Source organism: Prosopis cineraria, unplaced genomic scaffold (genome assembly GCF_029017545.1).
Source record: "Prosopis cineraria cultivar Desert tree isolate PC_DT_omini unplaced genomic scaffold, ASM2901754v1 PC12, whole genome shotgun sequence".
Taxonomy (NCBI): Eukaryota; Viridiplantae; Streptophyta; class Magnoliopsida; order Fabales; family Fabaceae; genus Prosopis; species Prosopis cineraria.
This window is the reverse complement of record NW_026555343.1, coordinates 3,571,007-3,595,628: the sequence shown is the minus strand read 5'-3', so window position 1 is coordinate 3,595,628 and position 24,622 is coordinate 3,571,007. Positions and strand designations below refer to the sequence as shown.

At 32.3% G+C, this 24,622-nt stretch overlaps 1 protein-coding gene across 1 annotated transcript; it reads right to left on the bottom strand.

Moving 5' to 3' along the window:
* Positions 1-9,029: 9,029 nt before the first annotated feature.
* Positions 9,030-21,646, bottom strand: LOC129288290 (uncharacterized). Its single transcript, XM_054924804.1, has 39 exons — positions 21,347-21,646; positions 21,098-21,250; positions 20,426-20,600; positions 17,896-17,973; positions 17,128-17,220; positions 16,915-17,025; positions 16,740-16,832; positions 16,527-16,637; positions 16,353-16,445; positions 16,140-16,250; positions 15,965-16,057; positions 15,762-15,872; positions 15,587-15,679; positions 15,374-15,484; positions 15,200-15,277; positions 14,988-15,098; positions 14,814-14,906; positions 14,156-14,248; positions 13,943-14,053; positions 13,768-13,860; positions 13,556-13,666; positions 13,381-13,473; positions 13,133-13,279; positions 12,994-13,086; positions 12,781-12,891; positions 12,604-12,696; positions 12,335-12,427; positions 12,124-12,234; positions 11,949-12,041; positions 11,737-11,847; positions 11,562-11,654; positions 11,349-11,459; positions 11,174-11,266; positions 10,961-11,071; positions 10,785-10,877; positions 10,518-10,610; positions 10,305-10,415; positions 10,130-10,222; positions 9,030-9,523 (listed from the first exon to the last, which is right to left on the bottom strand). Exons 1-39 carry the CDS (start codon positions 21,590-21,592, stop codon positions 9,030-9,032), a joined length of 4,599 nt encoding a protein of 1,532 aa, XP_054780779.1. The 5' UTR covers positions 21,593-21,646.
* Between the last annotated feature and the right edge of the window lie 2,976 nt (positions 21,647-24,622).

Below are 24,622 nucleotides of genomic sequence, written 5' to 3'. Positions count from 1 at the left end.
ATCCATGTTGGTGTTTGTGGTTCTGCTTATGTCTCTTCTTCCCTTGGAATATGTGGCTTTGCTTGCTCAATTATCCCAATAACTAAAAAGTATATCATGCTTGAATCTAACTGGGGTTGCCGTGGTGGAGGAACTAGATCTAAAAAAAAAAAGGGATTCTAGTTGTAAGATATCTAATGAAACCGTCTCTAGAATTGAGATCTCATTCAAAAAGAAAGATATCAAATATCTGGAGTTTCTTTTTGTATATTATATGGATGATCCGATTCATAAGGACCATGATTGAGAATTGTTTTTGTATATTATAAAGAAAATTCATGCCAAAATATTGCAAAGTCGGTTGTTGGATTTAATGTCAAACTAGAAGCCCCCACCATCCATTGCCGAAGTACTGGGTTTTATGAAGGGACTAATAATTTGGGCAAAAGGTTTAAAGAAAATTCATGCTAGCTTTTACAAATTATGCTGAAGCCATCAACTGATGAATGTGCTCATTTTTTAATGATTTGGATTAAAGATTAAGGCCTGCTTGATTTCTGATCTCGTTTTTTTTTTAAAAAAAATGTTTTGTAATATAATTTTTAAATTTATTTTTTAAAACATAATAAATCAAAAATTCATTTGGTTATGTTAATTTAAAAATAGTTTTAAAATTAAAAAATAAATTGATAGTAATTGTTATAGGTAATTAATGGTGGTAATTTATAATAGAAATTGATTAAGTTAACAATAATTTTCAATAATTAAATATAGTGTATTTTTAAAATAAGGAAAATAAAACGAAAACAACTGAAAGTTATTTTTATTTTTTATTTTTAAAAATAAAAAATAAAATATTTTTGGAAACAATTAAATTGAAGACATTTAATCAAACAAATTTTAAATTTGTTCTATTTTTAAAAACAAAAAATAATTTTTAAAAATAGAAAACAAACAAGCCCTAATATTTTGATTAATTTTTCTTGTATAGACAAATTGATAGATGTGCTCTTTTTCTTGGATAGGATGGCACATGATATATTTAATGATCTCAACATCTTTGAGACTTTGATCAACCCCACCTTGTGTATTGAAAAATAAACTATTACACAAGTAACAAAGTAGGAGTATTTGGAATCAATATTATAAAATGATGATAAAATTGATGAAGATGTTACGAATAAGATATAAGAAGTGTGGCTAAAACCCAAAAAGGCATCAAGAGTTCTTTATGATCACAAAGTTCCTACTAAGTTTAAAAGAAAATTTTATTCAACCATTATAAGACCAACAAAATTATATGTTAAGATATTAAGATAAATGTGTGATCATATAAAAAAGATATATACATAAGATCACTAATATTATAGAACTGAGAAAACAAACTGTCCCATGAGATGCTAGCTGGCCCATAACGGGTAACAAGTTGGCGGCTGCGTGCTGACAAGGCTTGCTTCTTGGTGGGCTGCGTTCAGGCTAACTCACCTAATTTTCCCCCCCTAAATTTGGAAGAATATACAAATTGATCTCAATTTTCGTGGCTAGTAAATTTTTATTCTGTTGTGTATTTTTTATATGAGAAATAAACATGCTTTTATTTAATCCTTTTCTTGCCATGTTAACTTGTTTGCTTTCTTAAACTTTCCAAACACAAACTATACATGTCCAAACTAAACCCCTGAACTCATTAGATCGTCTCTCAAATGCCTCCCGCCGCCACCTATCCTGAAGCAATTAATCTCGTCATCATCACTGTACACACAATGTGGCTGAAAAGAAATGACCTCATTCCTTCCAAATCCAAATCCTGCTCTACAGCTACATTAAATCTATTCATTCCATCCATAACTACATCTCTTCCTGTTTTACTCCGAAGACAATTTATGCCCCACCTACTTCCTCAACCATAAATCCTCCAATCCTATTGGTCTTAGCCTCCCTGCTCTTCTCTGATTGGAATACAATGAAAAGAAAAATCAACAAACTTGGCTTCTCTTTATATGTGGCTACCTCCGATGGTCATCCTTCTAAAGTTTTCAAGTTGATCTCACTCCAAAAACTGAATCCACAACCCCACTTTTATGGCTTTTAGATTATTTCTACATTGGATTCTCCCACCAGCAAAAACACAAGTTTGTTCCTTCAAAGCCATCTCAAGAATCTGATCATCTGCCCTGACGTCTTCTCAAAACACAATCATCAATCATCATTTATTGGAGAAGACATTTTTATCAGCAAATCAATTTCCTTATGATTACTTTTAGTCTTTTCCTCCCCCATGAAACCTTGAACTTTGATTAATATAATTTTCCTTTTAATGATATTAATAATGAAAACTCTTGAGCTCGATAGTAGCTTCTGAGTTGGCATATAAACAAATAAATGGCATAGGAATATAACCGTAAGTAAAGCCATAAATAATAAAAAAATATTATAAAAAAAGATTCTAAATCGGTGAGACTTCACGTTATGACGACAAAAAATAGCTGCACCAAAGTCAAAACATGAAAATATTAGAATTGCTAAAATTGATTTGTTTCAGGCATTTTGGCAGTAGTTGTGTCGCACTATGATATATTAAAATCACTTTGCCGTTTCTACCAAAAAAAAAAAATCACATTGCCATTTTTTAAAAGAAATTGCACTTAATTAAGCGAACATGTCTTTTCTAAATTATTTGGTTATATGTATCTTTGTTGGAAATGAGAACTATTTATGAGGATCCATTAAAGAAAAGCTTTAGTTAAATGGATTGATGTTATGTGGGCTGAGCCTGTGCATTTCTCTAAGTTTATTTTCTAACCAAAAGCTGCACTTTACACCTCTAAAATCTTCTTTTTTTAGTTCTAATAAAGAATAAAGCATCATCAGCAAAAAAAAGCAATGTGTAAACATAGGTCCCCCTCTAAATAGCCTTATACCCATCAAATCCCAATGGTTTATATGAAACTGAACCATTAAAGACAAGATATCAAATGTAATAATAAAAAGATAAGGAGAAAGAGGATCTCTTTGTCTTACACCCCTCATACGTTTAATTCTTGCCACTTTCTTACTAGAAACAAGTAGCTCGAACTTAACAGAAGAAATGCACTCCATGATCCAATCTACCCATGTTTACTAAATCCCATCCTGAGCATGACTTCCTTTAAGAATTTTCAATTTACACGATCATAAGCCTTACTCAAATCAATCTTCAAAGCCAAATCATACCTGGAGCTAGTTTTCCTTATCTTCAAATATTGGAAAGCCTCATGAGCAATAATGATGTTATCTTATATCAATCTTCTTGCAACAAAGGCCCTTTGTTACTGTGTTATACATTTACTCATCAAGCCTCTCATTCTTAAAGTCATCATCTCAGCAATGATTTTATATGAAGCATTGCACAAACCAATCGGCCTAAACTGATTGATAGATTTAGGGATATCAATCTTAGGAACAAGCATACTATGAGTGAGATTCATCTTTCTTAAACACTTACCACCATCAAAGAAATCCTTTACCATGCCACATACTTCTTTTTGGACCTCTTTTCAAGCAGATTAGTAAAACATTATTGTAAAACCATTAGGTCTAGGAGCCTTAGTTGCCCCTAGATCAAAAATTGCCACTTCAATCTCCTCATCAGATATTGGCTTAATCAGCAGCCAATTGTCTTCTTCAGTCACCACTTCTGAACATTACTCAATACTTCCTCTAAATGCTCATATTCTTTCTCAAAAAACAAATCACTATAGAATTTTCCAAACATTTCATTAATTTCTGTAGCTTCATCAACCAAATGCCCATCATCAGCTTTTAACCTCAAAACTTTATTTCTCAATCTTCTTTGAATCACTATGTTATGAAAAAATCTAGTGTTATCTCTATAACAAATCCAATTTAATCTAGATTTTTGCCACCAAAAAGCCTCTTCTCAATCCCATGCATCTTCAAGGAGTTTCAGGATCTCACTAACTTGTTGTGCTTTTAACTCATTCCATACACCCTCATAGCAGTCAGCCAACTAGAGTCTGATTTCCTTAATTAACTTCCTACTATTAAGAAATTCTTGCTTACTCCATTCAATGAGTTTCCTTCTACATTTATTCAATCTCCACACAAACTCTTCACCTTTATTATTCATAAACATCACATAACCATCACTCCAGCCAGCAGCAACAGTCCCCTTAAAGTTCTGATGAGAAGCCCACACAGCATTGAACTTAAACATTTTAAGAATTTTCTCATCAAGATAATAGCAGTCAACAATAAGTAAGTGATGATTTGAACCCATAGGTTCAGAGTGAAATACTTGAGCTTTATCAAAGGTCTCCTTAAAAGAAACATTGCCATAACTCTTATCAATTCTTTCCCTAATGTTTGCACCCCCTTATCCTCCTATTACTCCAAGTAAATCTAGATCTATTGAATTCAAGATCAATTAAACCACAATCATCAATTAATCTTTAATAATTTAAGACTCTCCTCACTCCAACAGGTCTTCCACCCTCCTTCTCAGTTTGAGAGCCTACCTCATTAAAATCTCCTACACATAACTAAGAACTATCTACTCCTCTAGCCAAAGCCCTTAATCTCTACCACACCACCACTTTGTCACTTTCTGTTGGAGCACCATATACAAAAGTAACAAATTCAGGTACAGCTTTAATAGTAGAACTCATTCTAACATGAATAAGATTTTTTGACTGATGTAAAACAACCATATTAATCCCTTCTTGCCACCATAAAGCTAAGCCTCCAGACCTACCAATTGGTTCCACATATAACTCCTTCTCCAACCCACAAGACCTCTTAATTCTCTTTAAACAACTCCTAACAAGTCTAGTTTCCATAAGAAACATAATTGAGGATTTAAATTTTCTGTTACAATCCTTTAAGTTTTTAACCGTCAAGGCAACCCTCAAATGTTGACAGTTCTAAGAAAGAAGTTTCAATATGCCTTGGGGGCTGTTAAAGGCCAGCCACCCATGCCTTCAGCCAATACGTCCCTCCTTCTCCTACTATCATCAACCTTTACTTCACTGCCATTCTCATCAAGTATATGCTTTTTACCTTTCCTTTGAGAATTTTGCCTCAGTCTTGCTTTAGTCTTTCTCAAGTTCATAGCAAAATTTAAGATAAGAGAACCTTGTATAGTGTTGTTAGGCTCAACCTTAGATCTTTTTACATTCTTAGCTTCTAATATCTCTTCTGCCCCTCTCTTCAATGACATTCTACTAAAATTTTCAACTACAACATTCAAATCCTTTTTCTCAAATATCATAATAGCCTTTGAATAATTGTCTTCATCATCTGGCTCTTCAACTTTATAAGCACAAGTATTCTCAACTTTCTAATTATCAGCACAATCAAATTGTTGACATATCTCATCAACCTTTAAACCACCAGACTTTTCTAATCCCTGATTATTTAAATAATCAAATCTTAACTCATCTTCATCACCAGTAAAACTGTATCCACTGGGACCATCCTCATGATCATGAGAATGGCTTTTATCAACATTGTAATAAGAAACAACCTTATTTTTATCCTTATTATCTCCTGACTCCAAATTGCTTTCAACAAAATTATTCTCAATCTTTTTTTCCAATTTTCTATTATTCCCCCTACTTCCAGAATTAGCAATGGAATTCACAGAAAAGATATCCTCACATTTATTAGCAATATGATGCTCCCTCTCCCTCTCTATATTCTTTAATTGCTGCCACTTCAAATTAGTTTCAAGCTAATCACTCTTAATCAATACAATAGCCTCTTCATAAGTCTTAACTTAGTTTTTAACAAGCCAAGCACCATAATAAGGCTTATTAGGATTCAAAACAGACATTAATCTTTCATGAGGACATGATCACAAAACATGACCAACACAACCACAATGAAAACAATAATCTTGAATCTTCTCATACCTTATCATGAACCAAGTTTGATCACCATCTAGCTTAGGTAACCAAAAACCCACTGCCAAAGGCTTCCTCAAATCTAATATTACTCTAACCTGTAAAAAGCTATAGAGTATTTGATTATTATAACGTGGATTTTTAGCTATCACCACCTCACCTAATCGATTACCAATATGCACAACATTCTCAAGATTCATAGCCTCCAATGGAATTCCATGAAATTGAACCTACAGAGGGCATCTACTAAAATCACACTCCTCAATTACCATAAACTTCCTCCATTCCATTAGATTCAGAAGTTGACCATTGATCGGCCAAGGTCGACCTTGTAGTATTCGATTATATTCTTTCCTATCAGTAAATTTAAAGAAGAAAGTATTCTTTACAATATCAACAACACTTACACTAGATGGAAGATTCCATGCTTTCTTCACCGATAATACCTTTCTAACAAGCACTTTTTGATCACTTTCCAACAGCCTCAATTGTAGCACGATTAATCTCCTTCACCGATAATACCTTTCCAACAAGCACTTTCTCTACCTCAACTTCATTCCAAACTAGAGGTTCAACAATCATATCCTTTGATTCAGTCATCGCAACATAAAATTGAATATACACCTCTACCAATCGTACACCAGTCACTTTTTGATCACTTTCCGATCACTATCGCTGTCCTTTAATCACAACCACCATCCTCCGAGCACCCTCCAACCCCAAAACCTCCATTCCTACTAAGAAACCGTTACACTCAACTAACTCTCTCACGTGAAGGCACAGGGAGAAACTTACGCTCCCATGTGCTAGGCACAGGGAAACTAATTTTGTAGAATAATACATATAGTGCAATTAATAAGGTGCATAATTCTTAATCTAAGGCTATATTTGAGAAGATGGTGTAGTGAGAAAGGTGTGGATTTTTTGAGTAATCTTTTCCCTTAAATGTATTCTTCCCTTCTGATCCCTCTGTATTTCTTCTCTTCCCTTTCCTTTTGAATTCTATAATTCTCTCCCCCTGTTGTATTTTTCCCTTTCTTTATTTGCTATCAAGAGCTATTTGAATATATATAATTTCATAGGTTCAATTTAGACCATGACATAATGTCACATAATTTATTGATAATTTAAGTATTAATAGTTTTTGGTGCATAATTTATCTACAATTAATTATAATAGCCTTACATTGGTTCTCAATAGTTATGACAGTTGTGGTATGATTGAACAGTACTTCAAAGTTAACCAACTCAAGAATTGAGAGATCACCTTAGGCCATATCTATAAAGAAGAAAATTGATGCACCAACTTGTTTATCCATCAAACATCTCGAGACAACTTCGATATTATGGTTTTAAACAACTCACCACCTTATGATTTTTCCAAGGTCTCAGACATGACTTGATTTTGATTTCCTTACAAGGGTTTTTTAAGGCCTAGTATTCCAAAAAAAAAAGAGGTTAACCAAATTATAGTAGATATATTTTTAAAATTGTAAATATAGATATGTACATATAACTTTTCAATTTTACTATTTTTTATGATTAATAATCGTAATAAATTATTGTCTAGAAAATTAAGTGATAATATATAAAAGAAAAATATAACTATTGGTCCTTACAGTTTTATTATGTTTTGTTATTGGTTTATGTACTTTTTTTAAAAAAAATTTGAGGTCCCTATAGCTTTCCTATCTACAACATTAGTCTTTTTATTTTTAAATATGATCAAAGAGACAATAATGTAGCATTAACAGTGTTATATTAGAACATTTGATGCATAAGATAAAAGGCTTAACCCATAATGACATGAAAATCACTATCTGACATTAACAAGTGCAGTTGCCAGAACAGTCTTCATCAAAAACCAATTATCCTTTTTTCACTTAGTGCTAAGTCAAATTGTCAAGTGTTTTAAGGATGTTAGCATCCTCATTAATGTTGTTAGTTACATATTAGATAATTTTAACACTTTTGTTAGTGCACGACATCATGCCTGTGGGTAAATTAAAATGTAGATGGACTAATGTTATAAATAAGAAAAACTAAAGGGATCTAGAATATTGAAAAAAGTACAACAATCAATAACAAAACACAATAAAACTATAGGGACTAATAGTTATGTTTTACCATAAATAAATAAGGGGTAGAATTGAAAAAAAAATTGATTAATCTAACTTTACCTTATATTAAGAACTAAAAGAAACTTTTAAACTTTATCTTATATCAAGAACCAGATGGAGCATATATTATGAATACTATATGAAAGATTCGTCAAACATAACTACAATTTAGATTGTTAGTTTCAAGGTAAAAGAAATTGACAAAACAAAATGAATTAGTTTTTGAAGAATAAAAATAAATTACTTCATTGTAAATGGCTAGGGGAAAAAACTTTATTTCCCTATTATCCATAGTTATAAACGTTATGATTTGATTAAACAATTATCCGTATTGAAGGATTTTGAGTCATATGATTGATTCTTCTAGTTAATTCAATCAATATTATAGAAAATTATAACAATTAATTAAGCTAAAGAATCATCAAATTAAAGATGATTATACGAAACTTTTTATTATATGAATTGTAGACTTGTTCGATACTTGTCTCAATTTTGAGTTCTGACTTAATGGTGACTCAACTCTAATTTAACTTAGCTCAATCATAAAAATAGTTTTTTGGTTCAAGCCGAGTAGTTAGCAAGTCCAATCAACGGTCCAACTAATCTGACCATCCAGTCGGGTTCTTTAAACTATAAAAAAATATTAAATAACTATTTAGTCAAAATCTTAGAATTCAATTTACAAGGCATATTCTATCTTGTTAAATTTGAATAAGGCACTTATTGTTTGAAGATAATGAGATTAAAAATAAGAAATGCTTTGATTCATTTTCTTATTTTAGAATGACTTAAAATTAATCTCCAACACCACAATCCAAAGCCAATAATTAAAATAGTATCAAGAGAAGGATATAGCATTGCCAATTCCTTTAATACCTGACATACAGAACAATTGCATGGGTGCAAATGACATATTACTACAAATAATGTGTATTAGACAAACCACAAATCAAAATATAAAAGTAAATGTATAGTGCTAAAAATGAAAATGTCGAATCAGGTAGCTTTATAAGGAGTACACATAAACTTTAGGACTCAATGAAATCATCTAGCTTACTAGCCTTGTCACAAAAAGACACTATCGATAATTGCACAAGAGCTAAATCTTTCTTGATAGACTCAAGCTGAGCATTCAGTTTTAAAGCTTGATCTTCAGCCTCCTCAAGCTTTCTCTTGATGTCTTCCCCATCACCACATTCCTCAATGCGGCTATGCACATACTTGATCCATGAATAATCAAAACCAACCCCTTGTAAGGCGGCACAACACTCTTTGATGTAGTTTCGATCATCCTCTGTCAATTCACCTCTCCGAGTGGTTCTCAAAAGGCGAGTCACCTCAGCAAATAAGGAAAAGAAGGAGGAAGCAAACATCCTTCTTCGTTTTACTTTCAGCCAATCAAGCACTTGAGGATGTTGCTTTACCCCAGCCTCCAAATATGGCATGTCTTTTTCAGGAATGTCAATCATTCCCTTATAGTTATTATAAATGTTGGATTCTTGTATTGATGAAGTCATAGGATCTGGAGGTTGTGAATGTGATGAATCAATAGCCAAATTAAAAAACACACAACAAAAAATAGGTTAAATCAATAATGACAAAAGAGAAAATTATCTTGCTAAAAAGATATATAAATCATGTGATTCTTTAGTAAACACCATGATAGAATAATTATTAGTCCATTCGATAAAACTAATCAAAAAAAAGAAAAAATTAATACATATAAAATAGGATAAGAACTTGTATTTTGTACTGTAGCAAGTTTTACTGCATCTAGGTCACTTTGAATCAAGGGTTTCTCCATGGTGTCATGAATCTCTTGAGTTCAAAATACTAGAAAGTAGTGAGAAAAGCATTATAAGAAAGGAAACTATCATGCAAAATTTCACTGGAGCTTGCAAGACAAAATCATTACATGCATTAAGAATTGTGGAAGGGTTTGGTTCATTTTGATTAGCTAAAATTGAAGGCTTCTTAATAGTGTTGCACAACTCTTGAGCCTTAACATATGAATCATGTGATTCTTCTAGTAGATTTTTATTAAGACTGTGGTAGAATAATTATTATTTCATCCAAAGAATACTACCTAAAAAAAGAGAAAGAGAAAAGAAATAAAACAAATAAGAACCTGTAGTTTGTGCTGTGGTAAGTTTCTCTACATCTTGGTCACTTTGAATCAAGGGTTTCTCTAGGGTGTCATGAATCTCTTGAGTTTCAATAGCTAGAAGGCAAAGAAAAAAACATTATAAGATAGGAAACTCTCTTGCACAATTTCATTGAAACTTGTAAGACAAAATCATTACCTGCATTAGGAATTGTGGAAGAGTTTTGTTCATTTTGAGCAGTTGGAATTGAAGGTTTCTTGGTGGTGTCACACATCTCTTGAGTCTCAACATACGAATCATGTGATTGTTCTGGAAGATTTTTATTAACACCATGGTAGAATAATTATTATTTCATCTAAAGAATACTACCTTAAAAAAGAGAAAGAGAAGGGAAACAAAACAATTAAGAACCTATTGCTTGTGCTGTGGCAAGTTTCTCTGCATCTTGGTCAATTTGAATCAAGGGCTTCTCCGTGGTGTCACGAACCTCTTGAGTTCTCATAGCTAGGAAGTAGTGAAAAAAGAAAGAGATTTTTATTATGAATCATGAGTCTCAACATATGAATCATGTGATTCTTCTAATAGATTTTATTAACATTATGGTAGAATAATTATTAGTTCATCCAAAGAATACTGCCCAAAAAAAAGAGAGAGGAAAAGGAAATAAAAAATAAGAACCTATGGTTTGTGCTGTGGCAAGTTTCTCTCCATCTGGGTCACTTTGAGTCAAGGGTTTCTCTATAGTGTCACGAATCTCTTGGGTTTCAATAGCTAGAAAGTTGTTAAAAAAAGCATTATAAGACAGGAAACTCTATTACAAAATTTCACTGGAGCTTGCAACACAAAATCATTACCTGCATTAGGAATTGTGGAAGAGCTTGGTTCATTTTGATCACCTGGAATTGAAGGCTTCTTGATGGTGTCGGTTAACTCTTGAACCTCAACATGTGAATCATGTGATTCTTCTAGTAGATTTTTATTAAGACCATGGTAGAATAATTGTTATTTCATCCAAAGAATACTATCTAGAAAAAGAGAAAGAGAAAAGAAACAAAACAAATAAGAACCTCTAGTTTGTGCTGTGGCAAGTTTCTCTGCATCTTGGTTGCTTTGAGTCAAGGGTTTCTCCGTGGTGTTACGAATCTCTTCGGTTTCAATAGCTAAAAAGTAGTGAAAAAAGCATTATAAGATAGGAAATTCTCTTACAAAATTTGACTGGAGCTTGTAAGACAAAATCATTACCTGCATCAAGATTTGTGGAAGAGTTTTGTTCATTCTGATCAGCTGGAATTGAAGGCTTCTTGATGGTGTCGGTTAACTCTTGAACCTCAACATGTGAATCATGTGATTCTTCTAGTAGATTTTTATTAAGACCATGGTAGAATAATTGTTATTTCATCCAAAGAATACTATCTAGAAAAAGAGAAAGAGAAAAGAAACAAAACAAATAAGAACCTCTGGTTTGTGCTGTGGCAAGTTTCTCTGCATCTTGGTCACTTTGAGTCAATGATTTCTCCGTGGTGTCACGAATCTCTTGAGTTTCAATAGCTAGACAGTAGTGAAAAAAGCATTATAAGATAGGAAATTCTCTTACAAAATTTGACTGGAGCTTGCAAGATAAAATCATTACCTCCATCAAGATTTGTGGAAGAGTTTTGTTCATTCTGATCAGCTGGAATTGAAGGCTTCTTGATGGTGTCGCACATCTCTTGAGTCTCAACATATGAATCACGTGATTCTTCTAGATGTTTTTATTAACACCGTAGCAGAATAATTGTTATTTCATCTAAAGAATACTAACTTAAAAACGAGAAAGAGAAGGGAAACAAAACAAATAAGAACCTCTGGTTTGTGCTGTGGCAAGTTTCTCTGCATCTTGGTCACTTTGAATCAATGATTTCTCCGTGGTGTCACGAATCTCTTGAGTTTCAATAGCTAGACAGTAGTGAAAAAAGCATTATAAGATAGGAAATTCTCTTACAAAATTTGACTGGAGCTTGCAAGACAAAATCATTACCTGCATCAAGATTTGTGGAAGAGTTTTGTTCATTCTGATTAGCTGGAATTGAAGGCTTCTTGATGGTGTCGTACATCTCTTGAGTCTCAACATATAAATCACGTGATTCTTCTAGAAGTTTTTATTAACACCGTGGCAGAATAATTGTTATTTCATCTAAAGATACTACCTTAAAAAAGAGAAAGAGAAGGGAAACAAAACAAATAAGAACCTATTGCTTGTGTTGTGGCAAGTTTCTCTGCATCTTGGTCAATTTGAATCAGGGGCTTCTCCGTGGTGTCACGAACCTCTTGAGTTCTCATAGCTAGGAAGTAGTGAAAAAAGAAAGAGATTTTTATTATGAATCATGAGTCTCAACATATGAATCATGTGATTCTTCTAACAGATTTTTATTAACATTATGGTAGAATAATTTTTAGTTCATCCAAAGTATACTGCCCAAAAAAAAAGAGAGAGGAAAAGGAAACAAAAAGTAAGAACCTATGGTTTGTGCTGTGGCAAGTTTCTCTCCATCTTGGTCACTTTGAGTCAAGGGTTTCTCTATAGTGTCACGAATCTCTTGGGTTTCAATAGCTGGAAAGTTGTTAAAAAAAAGCATTATAAGACAGGAAACTCTCTTACAAAATTTCACTGGAGCTTGCAACACAAAATCATTACCTGCATTAGGAATTGTGGAAGAGTTTGGTTCATTTTTATCACCTGGAATTGAAGGCTTCTTGATGATGTCGGTTAACTCTTGAGCCTCAACATGTGAATCATGTGATTCTTCTAGTAGATTTTTATTAAGACCATGGTAGAATGATTGTTATTTCATCCAAAGAATACTATCTAAAAAAAGAGAAAGAGAAAAGAAACAAAACAAATAAGAACCTCTAGTTTGTGCTGTGGCAAGTTTCTCTACATCTTGGTTGCTTTGAGTCAAGGGTTTCTCCGTGGTGTCACGAATCTCTTCGGTTTTAATAGCTAAAAAGTAGTGAAAAAAGCATTATAAGATAGGAAATTCTCTTACAAAATTTGACTGGAGCTTGTAAGACAAAATCATTACCTGCATCAAGATTTGTGGAAGAGTTTTGTTCATTCTGATCAGCTAGAATTGAAGGCTTCTTGATGGTGTCGCACATCTCTTGAGTCTCAACATATGAATCACGTGATTCTTCTAGAAGTTTTTATTAACACCGTGGCAGAATAATTGTTATTTCATCTAAAGAATACTACCTTAAAAAGGAGAAAGAAAAGGGAAACAAAACAAATAAGAACCTCTGGTTTGTGCTGTGGCAAGTTTCTCTGCATCTTGGTCACTTTGAGTCAATGATTTCTCCGTGGTGTCACGAATCTCTTGAGTTTCAATAGCTAGACAGTAGTGAAAAAAGCATTATAAGATAGGAAATTCTCTTACAAAATTTGACTGGAGCTTGCAAGACAAAATCATTACCTCCATCAAGATTTGTGGAAGAGTTTTGTTCATTCTGATCAACTGGAATTGAAGGCTTCTTGATGGTGTCGCACATCTCTTGAGTCTCAACATATGAATCACGTGATTCTTCTAGAAGTTTTTATTAACACCGTGGCAGAATAATTGTTATTTCATCTAAAGAATACTAAATTAAAAACGAGAAAGAGAAGGGAAACAAAACAAATAAGAACCTCTGGTTTGTGCTGTGGCAAGTTTCTCTGCATCTTGGTCACTTTGAGTCAATGATTTCTCCGTGGTGTCACGAATCTCTTGAGTTTCAATAGCTAGACAGTAGTGAAAAAAGCATTATAAGACAGGAAATTCTCTTACAAAATTTGACTGGAGCTTGCAAGACAAAATCATTACCTGCATCAAGATTTGTGGAAGAGTTTTGTTCATTCTGATCAGCTGGAATTGAAGGCTTCTTGATGGTGTCCCACATCTCTTGAGTCTCAACATATGAATCATGTGATTCTTCTAGAAGATTTTTATTAACACCGTAGCAGAATAATTGTTATTTCTTCTAAAGAATACTACCTTAAAAAAGAGAAAGAAAAAGGAAATAAAACAAGTAAGAACCTCTGGTTTGTGCTGTGGCAAGTTTCTCTGCATCTTGGTCACTTTGAGTCAACGGTTTCTTTGTGGTGTCATGAATCTCTTGAGTTCCAATAGCTAAAAAATAGAGAAAAAAAAGAAAGATTTTTATTATGAATCATCTATCTTAACATATGAATCACGTGGTTCTTCAAGCATATTTTTATTAACACCGTGGTAGAATAATTTTTATTTCATCTAAAGAATACTACCTTAAAAAAGAGAAAGAAAAGGGAAACAAAACAAATAAGAACATCTGGTTTGTGCTGCGGTAAGTTTCTCTGCATCCTGGTCACTTTGAATCAAGGTTTTTTCCATGGTGTCATGAATCTCTTGAGTTTCAATTGCTAGAAAATAGTCAAAAAAGAATTATAAGAAAGGAAATTCTCCTCCAAAATTTCATTAGAGCTTGCAAGACAAAATCATTACTTCCATCAGGAATTGTAGAAGACTTTAGTTCATTCTAAGCAGTTGGAATTGAAGGCTTATTGATGGTGTCGCACATCTCTTGAGTCTTAACATATGAATCATTTCATTTTTTTTGGTAGATTTTTATTAACACCATGATAGAATAATTGTTATTTTATTCAAAGAAAAATACCTAAAAAATGAGAAAGAGAAGGGAAACAAAACAAATAAGAACCTCTAGTTTGTGCTATGGCAAGTTTCTCTGCATCTTGATCACTTTGAGTCAAGGCTTTCTTTGTAGTGTTAGGAATCTCTTCAGTTTCAATAGCTAGAAAGGAGTGAAAAAAGCATTATAAGATAGGATATTCTCTTACAAAATTTGTTGAAGCTTGCAAGAGAAAATCATTACCTGCATCAAGATTTGTGGAAGAGTTTTGTTCATTCTGATCAACTCGAATTGAAGGCTTCTTGATGGTGTCGCACATCTCTTGAGTCTCAACATATGAATCAAGTGATTCTTCTAGAAGTTTTTATTAACACCGTGGTAGAATAATTGTTATTTCATCCAAAGAATACTAAATTAAAAAAGAGAAAGAGAAGGGAAACAAAACAAATAAGAACCTCTGGTTTGTGCTGTGGCAAGTTTCTCTGCATCTTGGTTGCTTTGAGTCAACAGTTTCTCTGTGGTGTCACGAATCTCTTGGTTTCAATAGTTAGAAAGTAGTGAGAAAAGCATTATAAAATAGGAAATTCTCTTACAAAATTTGACTGGAGCTTGCAAGACAAAATCATTACCTGCATCAAGATTTGTGGAAGAGTTTTGTTCATTCTGATCAGCTAGAATTGAAGGCTTCTTGATAGTGTCACACATCTCTTGAGTCTCAACATATGAATCACGTGATTCTTCTAGAAGATTTTTATTAACACCATGGTAGAATAATTATTATTTTATTTAAAGAACAATACCTAAAAAAAGAGAAAGAGAAGGGAAACAAAACAAATAAGAACCTATAGTTTGTGCTGTGGCAAGTTTCTCTACATCTTGGTCGCTTTGAGTCATGGGTGTCTCCATGGTGTCACGAATTTCTTCAGTTTCAATAGCTAGAAAGTAGTGAAAAAAGCATTATAAGACAGGAAATTCTCTTACAAAATTTCACTAGAGCTTGCAAGACAAAATCATTACCTGCATCAGGAATTGTGGAAGAGTTTTGTTCATTCTGATCAGCTAGAATTAAAGGCTTCTTGATGGTGTCGCACATCTCTTGAGTCTCAATATATGAATCATGTGATTCTTCTAGAAGATTTTTATTAACACCGTGGCAGAATAATTGTTATTTCATCCAAAGAATACTAACTTAAAAAAAGGAAAACAAAACAAATAAAAACCTCTAGTTTGTGCTGTGGCAAGTTTCTCTGCATCTTGGTCACTTTGAGTCAATGATTTCTCCGTAGTGTCACGAATCTCTTGAGTTTCAATAGCTAGAAAGTAGTGAAAAAAGCATTATAAGACTGGAAATTCTCTTACAAAATTTGACTGGAGCTTGCAAGACAAAATCATTACCTGCATCAAGATTTATGGAAGAGTTTTGTTCATTCTGATCAACTAGAATTGAAGGCTTCTTGATGGTGTCGCACAACTCTTGAGCCTCAACATATGAATCATGTGATTCTTCTAATAGATTTTTATTAAGACCGTGGTATAATAATTGTTATTTCATCCAAAGAATACTATCTAAAAAAAGAGAAAGAGAAAAGAAACAAAACAAATAAGAACCTGTAGTTTGTACTGTGGCAACTTTCTCTACATTCTGGTCATATTGAATCAAGGGTTTCTCTGAGGTGTCATGAATCTCTTGAGTTTCAATAGCTAGAAAGTAGTGAAAAAGCATTATAAGACAGGAAACTCTCTTATAAAATTTCATTGGAGCTTGTAAGACAAAATCATTACTTGCATCAGGAACTGTGGACAAGTTTGGTTTATTCTGATCAGCTAGAATTGAAGGCTTTTTGATAGCGTCACACATCTCTTGAGTCTCAATATATGAATCACATGATTCTTCTAGCAGATTTTTATTAACACCATGGTAGAATAATTGTTATTTCATCCAAAGAATACTACTTAAAAAAAGGAAAAGAGAAGGGAAACAAATCAAATAAAAACCTATGGCTTGTGCTGTGGCATGTTTCTTTGCATCTTGGTCACTATGAATTAAGGGTTTCTCCATAGTGTCATGAAGCTCTTGAGTTTCAATAGCTGAAAAGTAGTGAAAAATGCATTATAAGTTTGGAAACTCTCTTGCAAAATTTCACTGGTGCTTGCAAGACAAAATTAGTACCTGCATTAAGAATTATTGTTGGGTTTGGTTCATTCTGAGCAGCTGGAATTAAAGGTTTCTTGATGGTGTCGCACATCTCTTTAGGCTCAACATATGAATCATGTGATTCTTCTTACAAATTTTTAGTAACACCATAGTAAAATAATTGTTAGCTTATCCAAAAAATACTACCAAAAAAAAGAGAAAGAAAAAGTAAATAAAATAAATAAGAACCTATGGTTTGTGCTATAGTAAGTTTCTCTGTATCTTTATCACTTTGAATCAAGGTTTTCTCTGTGGTGTCATGAATATCTTGCGTTCCAATATCTAGAAAGTAATGAAAAAAGCATTATAAGGCTGGAAACCCTCTTGCAATTCTACTGGAGCTTGCAAGACAAAATCATTACCTACATCAGGAATTATGTAAGAGTTTGGTTCATTATGAGTAGCTAGAATTGAAGGCTTTTTGGTGGTATCACACATCTCTTGCGTCTCGACATATGAATCATGTGATTCTTCTAGTAGATTTTTATTAACACCATGGTATAATAATTATTAGTTTATCCAAAGAATACTACCCAAGAAAAGAGAAAGAAAAAGGAAACAAAACAAATAAGAACCTATGGTTTGTGCTGTGGCAAGTTTCTCTACATCTTGGTCACTTTGAATCAAGGGTTTCTTAGTGGTGTCATGAATCTCTTGAGTTCCAATAGCTAGAAAGTAATGGAAAAAAAATTATAAGAGAGGATTTTTTTAATATAAAAATAAATTAATAACTTCCTTCTAAAGAGCAAGTAAGTCCATTATTGTCTTTCTTGTCACTAGTTACAAAGGTTGCGGGCTGGTTGAGCATATTCTCCTTGGGACATGTTGTTGGCTCATGTGATTGTTCTAAGGAATTTCAGTTAACATGATAGAAAGATAGAATTATTAACTAACTAATTAATTAATTAATCAAGAGTAATAGATCAAAGATCCATCAAAATTAAATAAGGTTAGAACCTTCATCTTGTACTGCATCTGATCTTTGTGCTTCCTGGGCAGTTTGAATGAAGGGTTTCTCAATAGTCTCGTTCACATCTTGAGTCAAAAAGTCCAAAAAAAAAAAAATTCATGAAAATACTCAGCAAATAGAATGACATGATATATAGTAAAGAAAACAGAAAAAAAAATGCTTCCAAAAGTTAAAGCACAAGAAGTCATTTGAGGGTTTCTTCTCTTACATATTTAAGTTGGCATAACAGAAGATTATAGTAGTTAATTAACCAAAAGAATACTACAACAATGTCATTTGACACAAAAGAAGTCATTTATGATAAAGTTAAGACAACAAAATAAGATGAATATATAATTTCCAAATTGGGATTTAGATCACATACAGTAGCTAGCGCACAATGTCTGGGAAGTGTGTCCACAATAGCCATTGGATTGTTCTTGTGGATGAGAGAGGCATTGGTGTAAAAGTAATTTATTAGCTGTCAACACACACAAACAAAATATGGGGATATCAACTAGATACTCAGATTTCCCTTCCATGATGCTTAAAGTCGATTTATAATCCCAAATCCATATGGAAAAGACAAAAATCAACGAGATTTGTGGCAAAAGAACAATAAATCTGTTGAAGACCACAACCACCATAATCGATATGAATTCTTTTTTTCTTTTGGTTCTCAACAGATTTTTTTTCATATGGAAAAGACAAAAATCAACGAGATCTGTGGCAAAAGAAAAAAAAAATCTGTTGAGGACCAAAAGAAAAAAAAATCATATTGATTATGGTGGTTATGGTCCTCAACAGATTTTTTTTTTTGCTTTTGCCACAGATCTGGTTGATTTTTGTCTTTTCCATATGAATTTCAAGTTTTGGTTGATTTTATGTTTCATAGATGATTTTATTTATGTTTTTGTTGATTTTGTTGGCCATGGATGTGGGGATTATAAATCGACTTTGAGTATCATGGAAGGGAAATCTAAGTATCTAGTTGATATCCCCAAATTTTGTTTGTGTGTGTGACTGCTAATAAATTACTTTTACACCAATGCCTCTCTCATCCACAAGATCGATCTAATGGCTACTGTGGGCGCACTTCCCAAACACTGCACACGAACCACTGCATGTGATCCCAACCCTGAATTGAGACCCTATCATTGGTGTCATGCATCCTTTGACTTTCCTTAGCTAAACAAAAAAAAATGTTAAAAAAAAATTTATGAAATAGAGTAACATAAAATTTTGGAAATTTTTTTTAAAAAGAAATGATTTTTTCTCTTATTATCAGTTTCTTTTTAAAAGTTTTGATTGGATTCAATAAAATCTCTTCAGCTCGAATTTTTTGAGTCATATAATTTGTTAATCCTAATGATCAATCCACCCAATAGAGAGACTTAGAATTAGTAATTTATCCTGAGTATTATTGGAAGTCATTAAAAAATGACACAATAATTTAGACCATTAGTTTGTTTTTCTAAAAAGTAAGTAAATAAAATGAATGCATGTTTTAAAAGAATTCGACCAAAAAATGATTTAAAAGAAAAAATAAATATGATTTCTTCATTGAAAAGAGTTTAGAATACATTTTTCCAATTTGTGTTTTCGACATTTATAGACATTGTGATCTACTTGAACAAGTTATCACTGAGGGATTTCCGGGTCGTCATATCATTAATCCTCTTGTTAATTTCAGTTAATAAATGTGATACAAAATTTTTAAAAAAAAAAACTAATCAAGCCAATGAATCATCAAACATAGTAGAATAGAAGTTCATTATTAGAAAATTGAAGACTGCAAGACGAGAGAACAACCTGATTGAATCAAAGGTCTCGTGCATCTCTCAGTTCTATTATCTAAACAAATAAATGAAATAAAGAGAAAACATAATTTTTAATCTCTGCACTTTACTTAAGTTTTATTATTGGTTCCTACATTTTTTTTTTATATTTTTGGTCCCTACATTTTTATTTCTCATTATTTTAAATCCCTTCAAGTAGAGGGATCTAAAATAACAAAAAAACAAAAGTGTAGGAATCTAAAACACTAAAAAAAATTGTAAAGATTAATAATAAAATTCGAGCAAAATGTAGGGGTCTTAAATTATATTTGTCCTAAAATAAAACACATATTGACACAAGATTTTTGTAAAATAAATATAAATGCTGCTAGGGTGAATTTCTGAATAATTTGTTTATTCCAATAGATTTTAATTAGAATCACAAATAAGCCAAGAAGTATTATAACAGAGTCATAGCACAAGGAAAAAGCAATTCTAGATCATTAATAAAGATTTACAAAGTAAAAAACCAGATCAGAACCTATGTCCTGTATTGTAGCAGGGGTTTGTGCTTTCTGGGCAGTTTCATTCATTATTGCTGGAGTAAAAAAAATAAGTTTTTAAAATAATTAGAAAAAAAAATGACACAATCTTGTAAAAAAAAGTTTAAAAAAAAAAATACTTCCTCTCCTAAAAAGTTAAAGCTGCATTTGTTGATGTAGTGGGAAAATGGAGAAAAACAAGACAGCATCAAGAAAACCTGCATGTTGAGGATCCGTTGATAAGATATTTTCCTTTTGCTCTTTATCATCAGATGGACTTGGAAGCTTGTGAATTTCTTGTTTGGTTGTATCCTCCAAGCTTGATGCTCCATTAATTTCTGATACTTTTCTTGAAGATTCCTCGTAATCTCCTTTATCTCTTTCCCCAATGGCCTAAGTAAGGTAGGCATGTAAACAACATATGACAGCAATAAATATTTACATTCAATAATTTTATCTGTTTATTTGAGGTTTGCGTAATGTTTTTTTGTCAATAAAAAATTAAGTTACTTAAACCGATATAGTTTGCAAACGAATGATCCTTTTTGTCAACAAATTAATTAGCCAGTTTTCTTTTATTTCAACAGGTTAGTTAACTAAAGGATGTAAATGATAATAAAAAAGGGAGTGGAAGGTGCTCTTTAGGGCATATAAATGATAATAAAAAAGGGAGTGGGAGGTGGTAATACCCCCAACTTCCTAGGATACCGGAATAAAAAAAACGATAATAATAAAAGGCCAAAACAATTTTCTTAAAAAAAATAGCAATTGGCTACTATTTTGTACCTAGCTACCACTTAACCAAAAGAGATTTAAGAAGGTCAATATATAAAGAAAAAATGATATTAATTGTGGCTGTTTTCAAAATAATTGGCTAAATAAAAACTTACATTATCTTGGAAGATCTTGATTAGTGCAGTATTAAGGTCACCTTGCAAGTGGTTTTCTTTCTGTGTTATAACATTCCCAAGCTTTGGCATGTGTGTTTTTCCCAAAGAGAAGATCTCCATTCTTGGGCATTTGCTGATACAAACTCTCCATAACTGTGGAAGCTCCAATGAACAATTGCTTGAGCAAAACATTTTGAATTTTGGCAAACATTCAAGTTCCAAAACATCTAAGCTGTTGAATGAAATTACATCTTTGGGCTCATCTCTCTCTTCTGCCACAACTTGCTCTAGTGAATAGCAGTTCCTTATTTTCATTGTTGTTAATTTGACAAGACTTCTTGCTGTTGATGAGGTAAATAAGTCAATCAATCCACTGCAATCTTCGACTTCTAAATCTGTTAGGTGATTAAAAGTTGCAGAGGAAGGTAGCAGGTGCTTCAATTTGGAACATCCACCCACATATAAGACTTCAAGAATCTCAAGAACTGGGTCCATTGGGAATCCTTCTTTACATATGTGCTGGAGTTCATGCAATTGATTGAGCGTCAATTCTTTGATTCGGGTTTGAATCCCATTTTGCCTGCCATGTTGGAACCTCCTTGAAAGAACTATGTTCAACAAGCAGTGTTTGGAGAGTGGTTATGTTTTGTACAAACCAATACGGAAATGTAGCTTGCCCATCTGTAAAGTGGGCCAAATATAGAGATTTGAGTTTGCTGAAGTTCTCTCCAGAAAATTGACCTTGTAATATCACCCTAGCATCTTCATAGTTGAGGCCCAACGTCTCCAAGTTGCAAATCACCTATACCAGATAAGTGCATGTAAACAAATGAAAATATCTAAGGTAAAACAATTTTATTATACTAGAAATTTTGTCCAAAGCAATGGGAAACGATCTGATACAGCACACATAGCTAGCTAACAGACTTGATTCACCCTAGAAAAATTAGAAACCCATGCGTTAATGTCCATGGTTTCACGTTTGGGGCATTATAATACTAATTCATACCTCTTCAAGTGGGAAAGAAGACTTTTGCATTGAGACTTGCAGACTACGATCAAAGACTCTTCCTTTGCTGCTAGCACCCTGTTTCATGAATAGCTCCCATTTGAAACAACCGCGGACATCTAATTCCTTCAATGATGGACATGCTAAACTGTGATTTCCAGCAAAAAACCCTCGGAGTTCTGTTAAATTCCAAAGGACTAATGAGCTCATACGATTAAATTCAAATTTTGGAGGACAATCTAAGGGCCGTGCTTTGGCTGAAACAATTTCCTTTATTTCCATGCATCCTTTATGGTAATTTCTTCCTGAGGCAGATCCATGGCTATGGAAAATGGAAAATGTATTCTAAACATTACAGTCTTCAACGTGTACAACTTGCAGATTATGAAGGCGAAGGCTTGTTTGAGGATCTCTACTCCACATTTGCTTCGGCTGTGCACATAACAAACCGAGTTTTTGTAATTTACAAACTGTTCATAATTTCCAACTAAGCTCCCAGGTTTTAGAACTCAAATACGACAAGATTGAAAATTTGTTTACATATCTGTACATAAAGTCAAATTTATAAGAATAGTGAAAAGTAAGTGATTCAATAATGTCTTGTTAGTTGGCCTAAAAAAAAAAAAATTGTCTTGTTGAGATCTAAAAATGGCTTAACCGTATTCAATTTTATGCATGATTTTTGGAAAGTTTGATTCTTCAAATATACACATTAGGTATTCTAAATTTTTGCAGTGCATTATCCCCGTTCAACATTAGAAAAAGTTGCAATATTGTATCCACTGTTAATTTTAATTGTTAGTTAATTTAAAAAATTATATTAAATAATCTTAAAAATTACACCAAAAAAAGGACTCAAAAAATTACATTAAGTCTCATAAATTACAGATAAATTTTTAAAGATTAATGTTATTTCTTATTCATGTAAAAACGTTAGTTCCTAGGATTTTCAAAGTAATTATTCCATTTCATGGTACTCTTTTATCATTTAGTTATTTGGATGGGATTTATTTGTCATTCTTCCTAAAATAACTATAAAGTTTTCTCAAAGTTACACAAAATATTTACTATAAAATATAAAACTGAATAATTATTTCAAGAAACAAATGTTATTTTTTATCTATGTAAAATACTAAAATATCATTTTGACAACCAATTTAACTGGCAAATAATTGTTAAGTCACAAACGGTTGAAAACAATGTTAGTTGATTAAAAAATAATATATTTGTTTCAATAATATATTATTCAAATATTAATACTTTAATATGTAATAATTAAATTTTATTATTATATCTATTCTCAAAATTTTAAATATTATTTCACAATTCAAACACACTCACTTGTAAATAATAGATACACTAGTCAAGTTGTAAGTTTTTAGAGAATTTGTAAATATCAAAAGTTAATAATTGGGGCAATATTGTATTATTTTCGAATGTTAAAATCGGACGTTGTGTCACAAAAAAATTAAGACATTAAAAGCTTCCTATATGAATAGCTAAGGGGCAAAAATATACATTAATCTAAAAAAATTTGTAGAAAATGAAACTCTTATGTGTGAAAATGTCTGAACCAATATTTACAATCTAAATCATTAACTAGTAATTATTTTGCATAACGTATGATTAAATACTTCAACACATAAAAAAAATTCTTTAAAACTAGAAGCAGAAGGCTTGGTAATTGGCTTCAAAGCGCGCTACGAAACAAGGATACAAAAGCTAAGAGAACAAATAATTATAATTATAATTAATTATAATTATTAATTATAAATTGTATGTTTGTGTTTTATTATTAATATGCAAACAATATTTTCCTACTATTTATTGGGAATAAATATGATGAAATTAAACTTATGAAAAAATATTCAAAATATATAATCTAAACAAGTTGAGAAGCCAATGCCACACCTGTCTAATGGAATATGCTGGTTGCTGATGCTGAATAGCACCTTCTTCTCCTCCTCCTTCTTCTATTGTTGTTTCTCTAGAACTGACAATTTTTTGAAAGTTCTGTTTCCATGTCTTTGAGCATAGGTAGACGAAGGAGAGTCATTCTCTTCAGCTGAATGGTTTCCTTCACTGACACTTCCTTTCCACTCACATTGCTTAAATCAAACACAGCTTTTAGTGAATCACATTCACTTACTTCAAGCTCTTCTAAGTTGGATAGTCCACGCAGCAAATTTAACGGTAGGAGCACATCTGATAAAAACTCACTTTTATGCACTACTAGCTTTCTCAAATTACCAAACATTTCTGGCTTAAATTCTTGGCTGTACCACAATTCTCTTAACTCAGGGTATTGAGTCATGAAGCTACGGAATTCCCCTGCAAAAATTGATGTGTACTGTTGGTTAAAAAGAAAAGTAAAGACCGTTAAAGCAAACCAAAAAACAATTGGCCTTTTCAAACAGTTTGTCCATAACAAGTTCCTACTATAGGTCCAAAAAAAATTGAATGGAGTCATTTTTCCCCTCTTATATTTACAAGAAATTTTTGAGCCAAATCAAAAC

Excerpts from the sequence above, each read along its gene's own strand:
- LOC129288290 (XM_054924804.1), bottom strand. The coding sequence starts at position 21,592 with ATGGACCCAGTTCTTGAGATTCTTGAAGTCTTATATGTGGGTGGATGT. Across the intron at positions 14,907-14,987 it reads TTCCACAAATCTTGATGCAG|CTATTGAAACTGAAGAGATT; the intron begins GTAATGATTTTC and ends ACTCCTTTCTAG. Across the intron at positions 11,267-11,348 it reads TTCCACAAATCTTGATGCAG|CTATTGAAACCGAAGAGATT; the intron begins GTAATGATTTTG and ends ACTACTTTTTAG.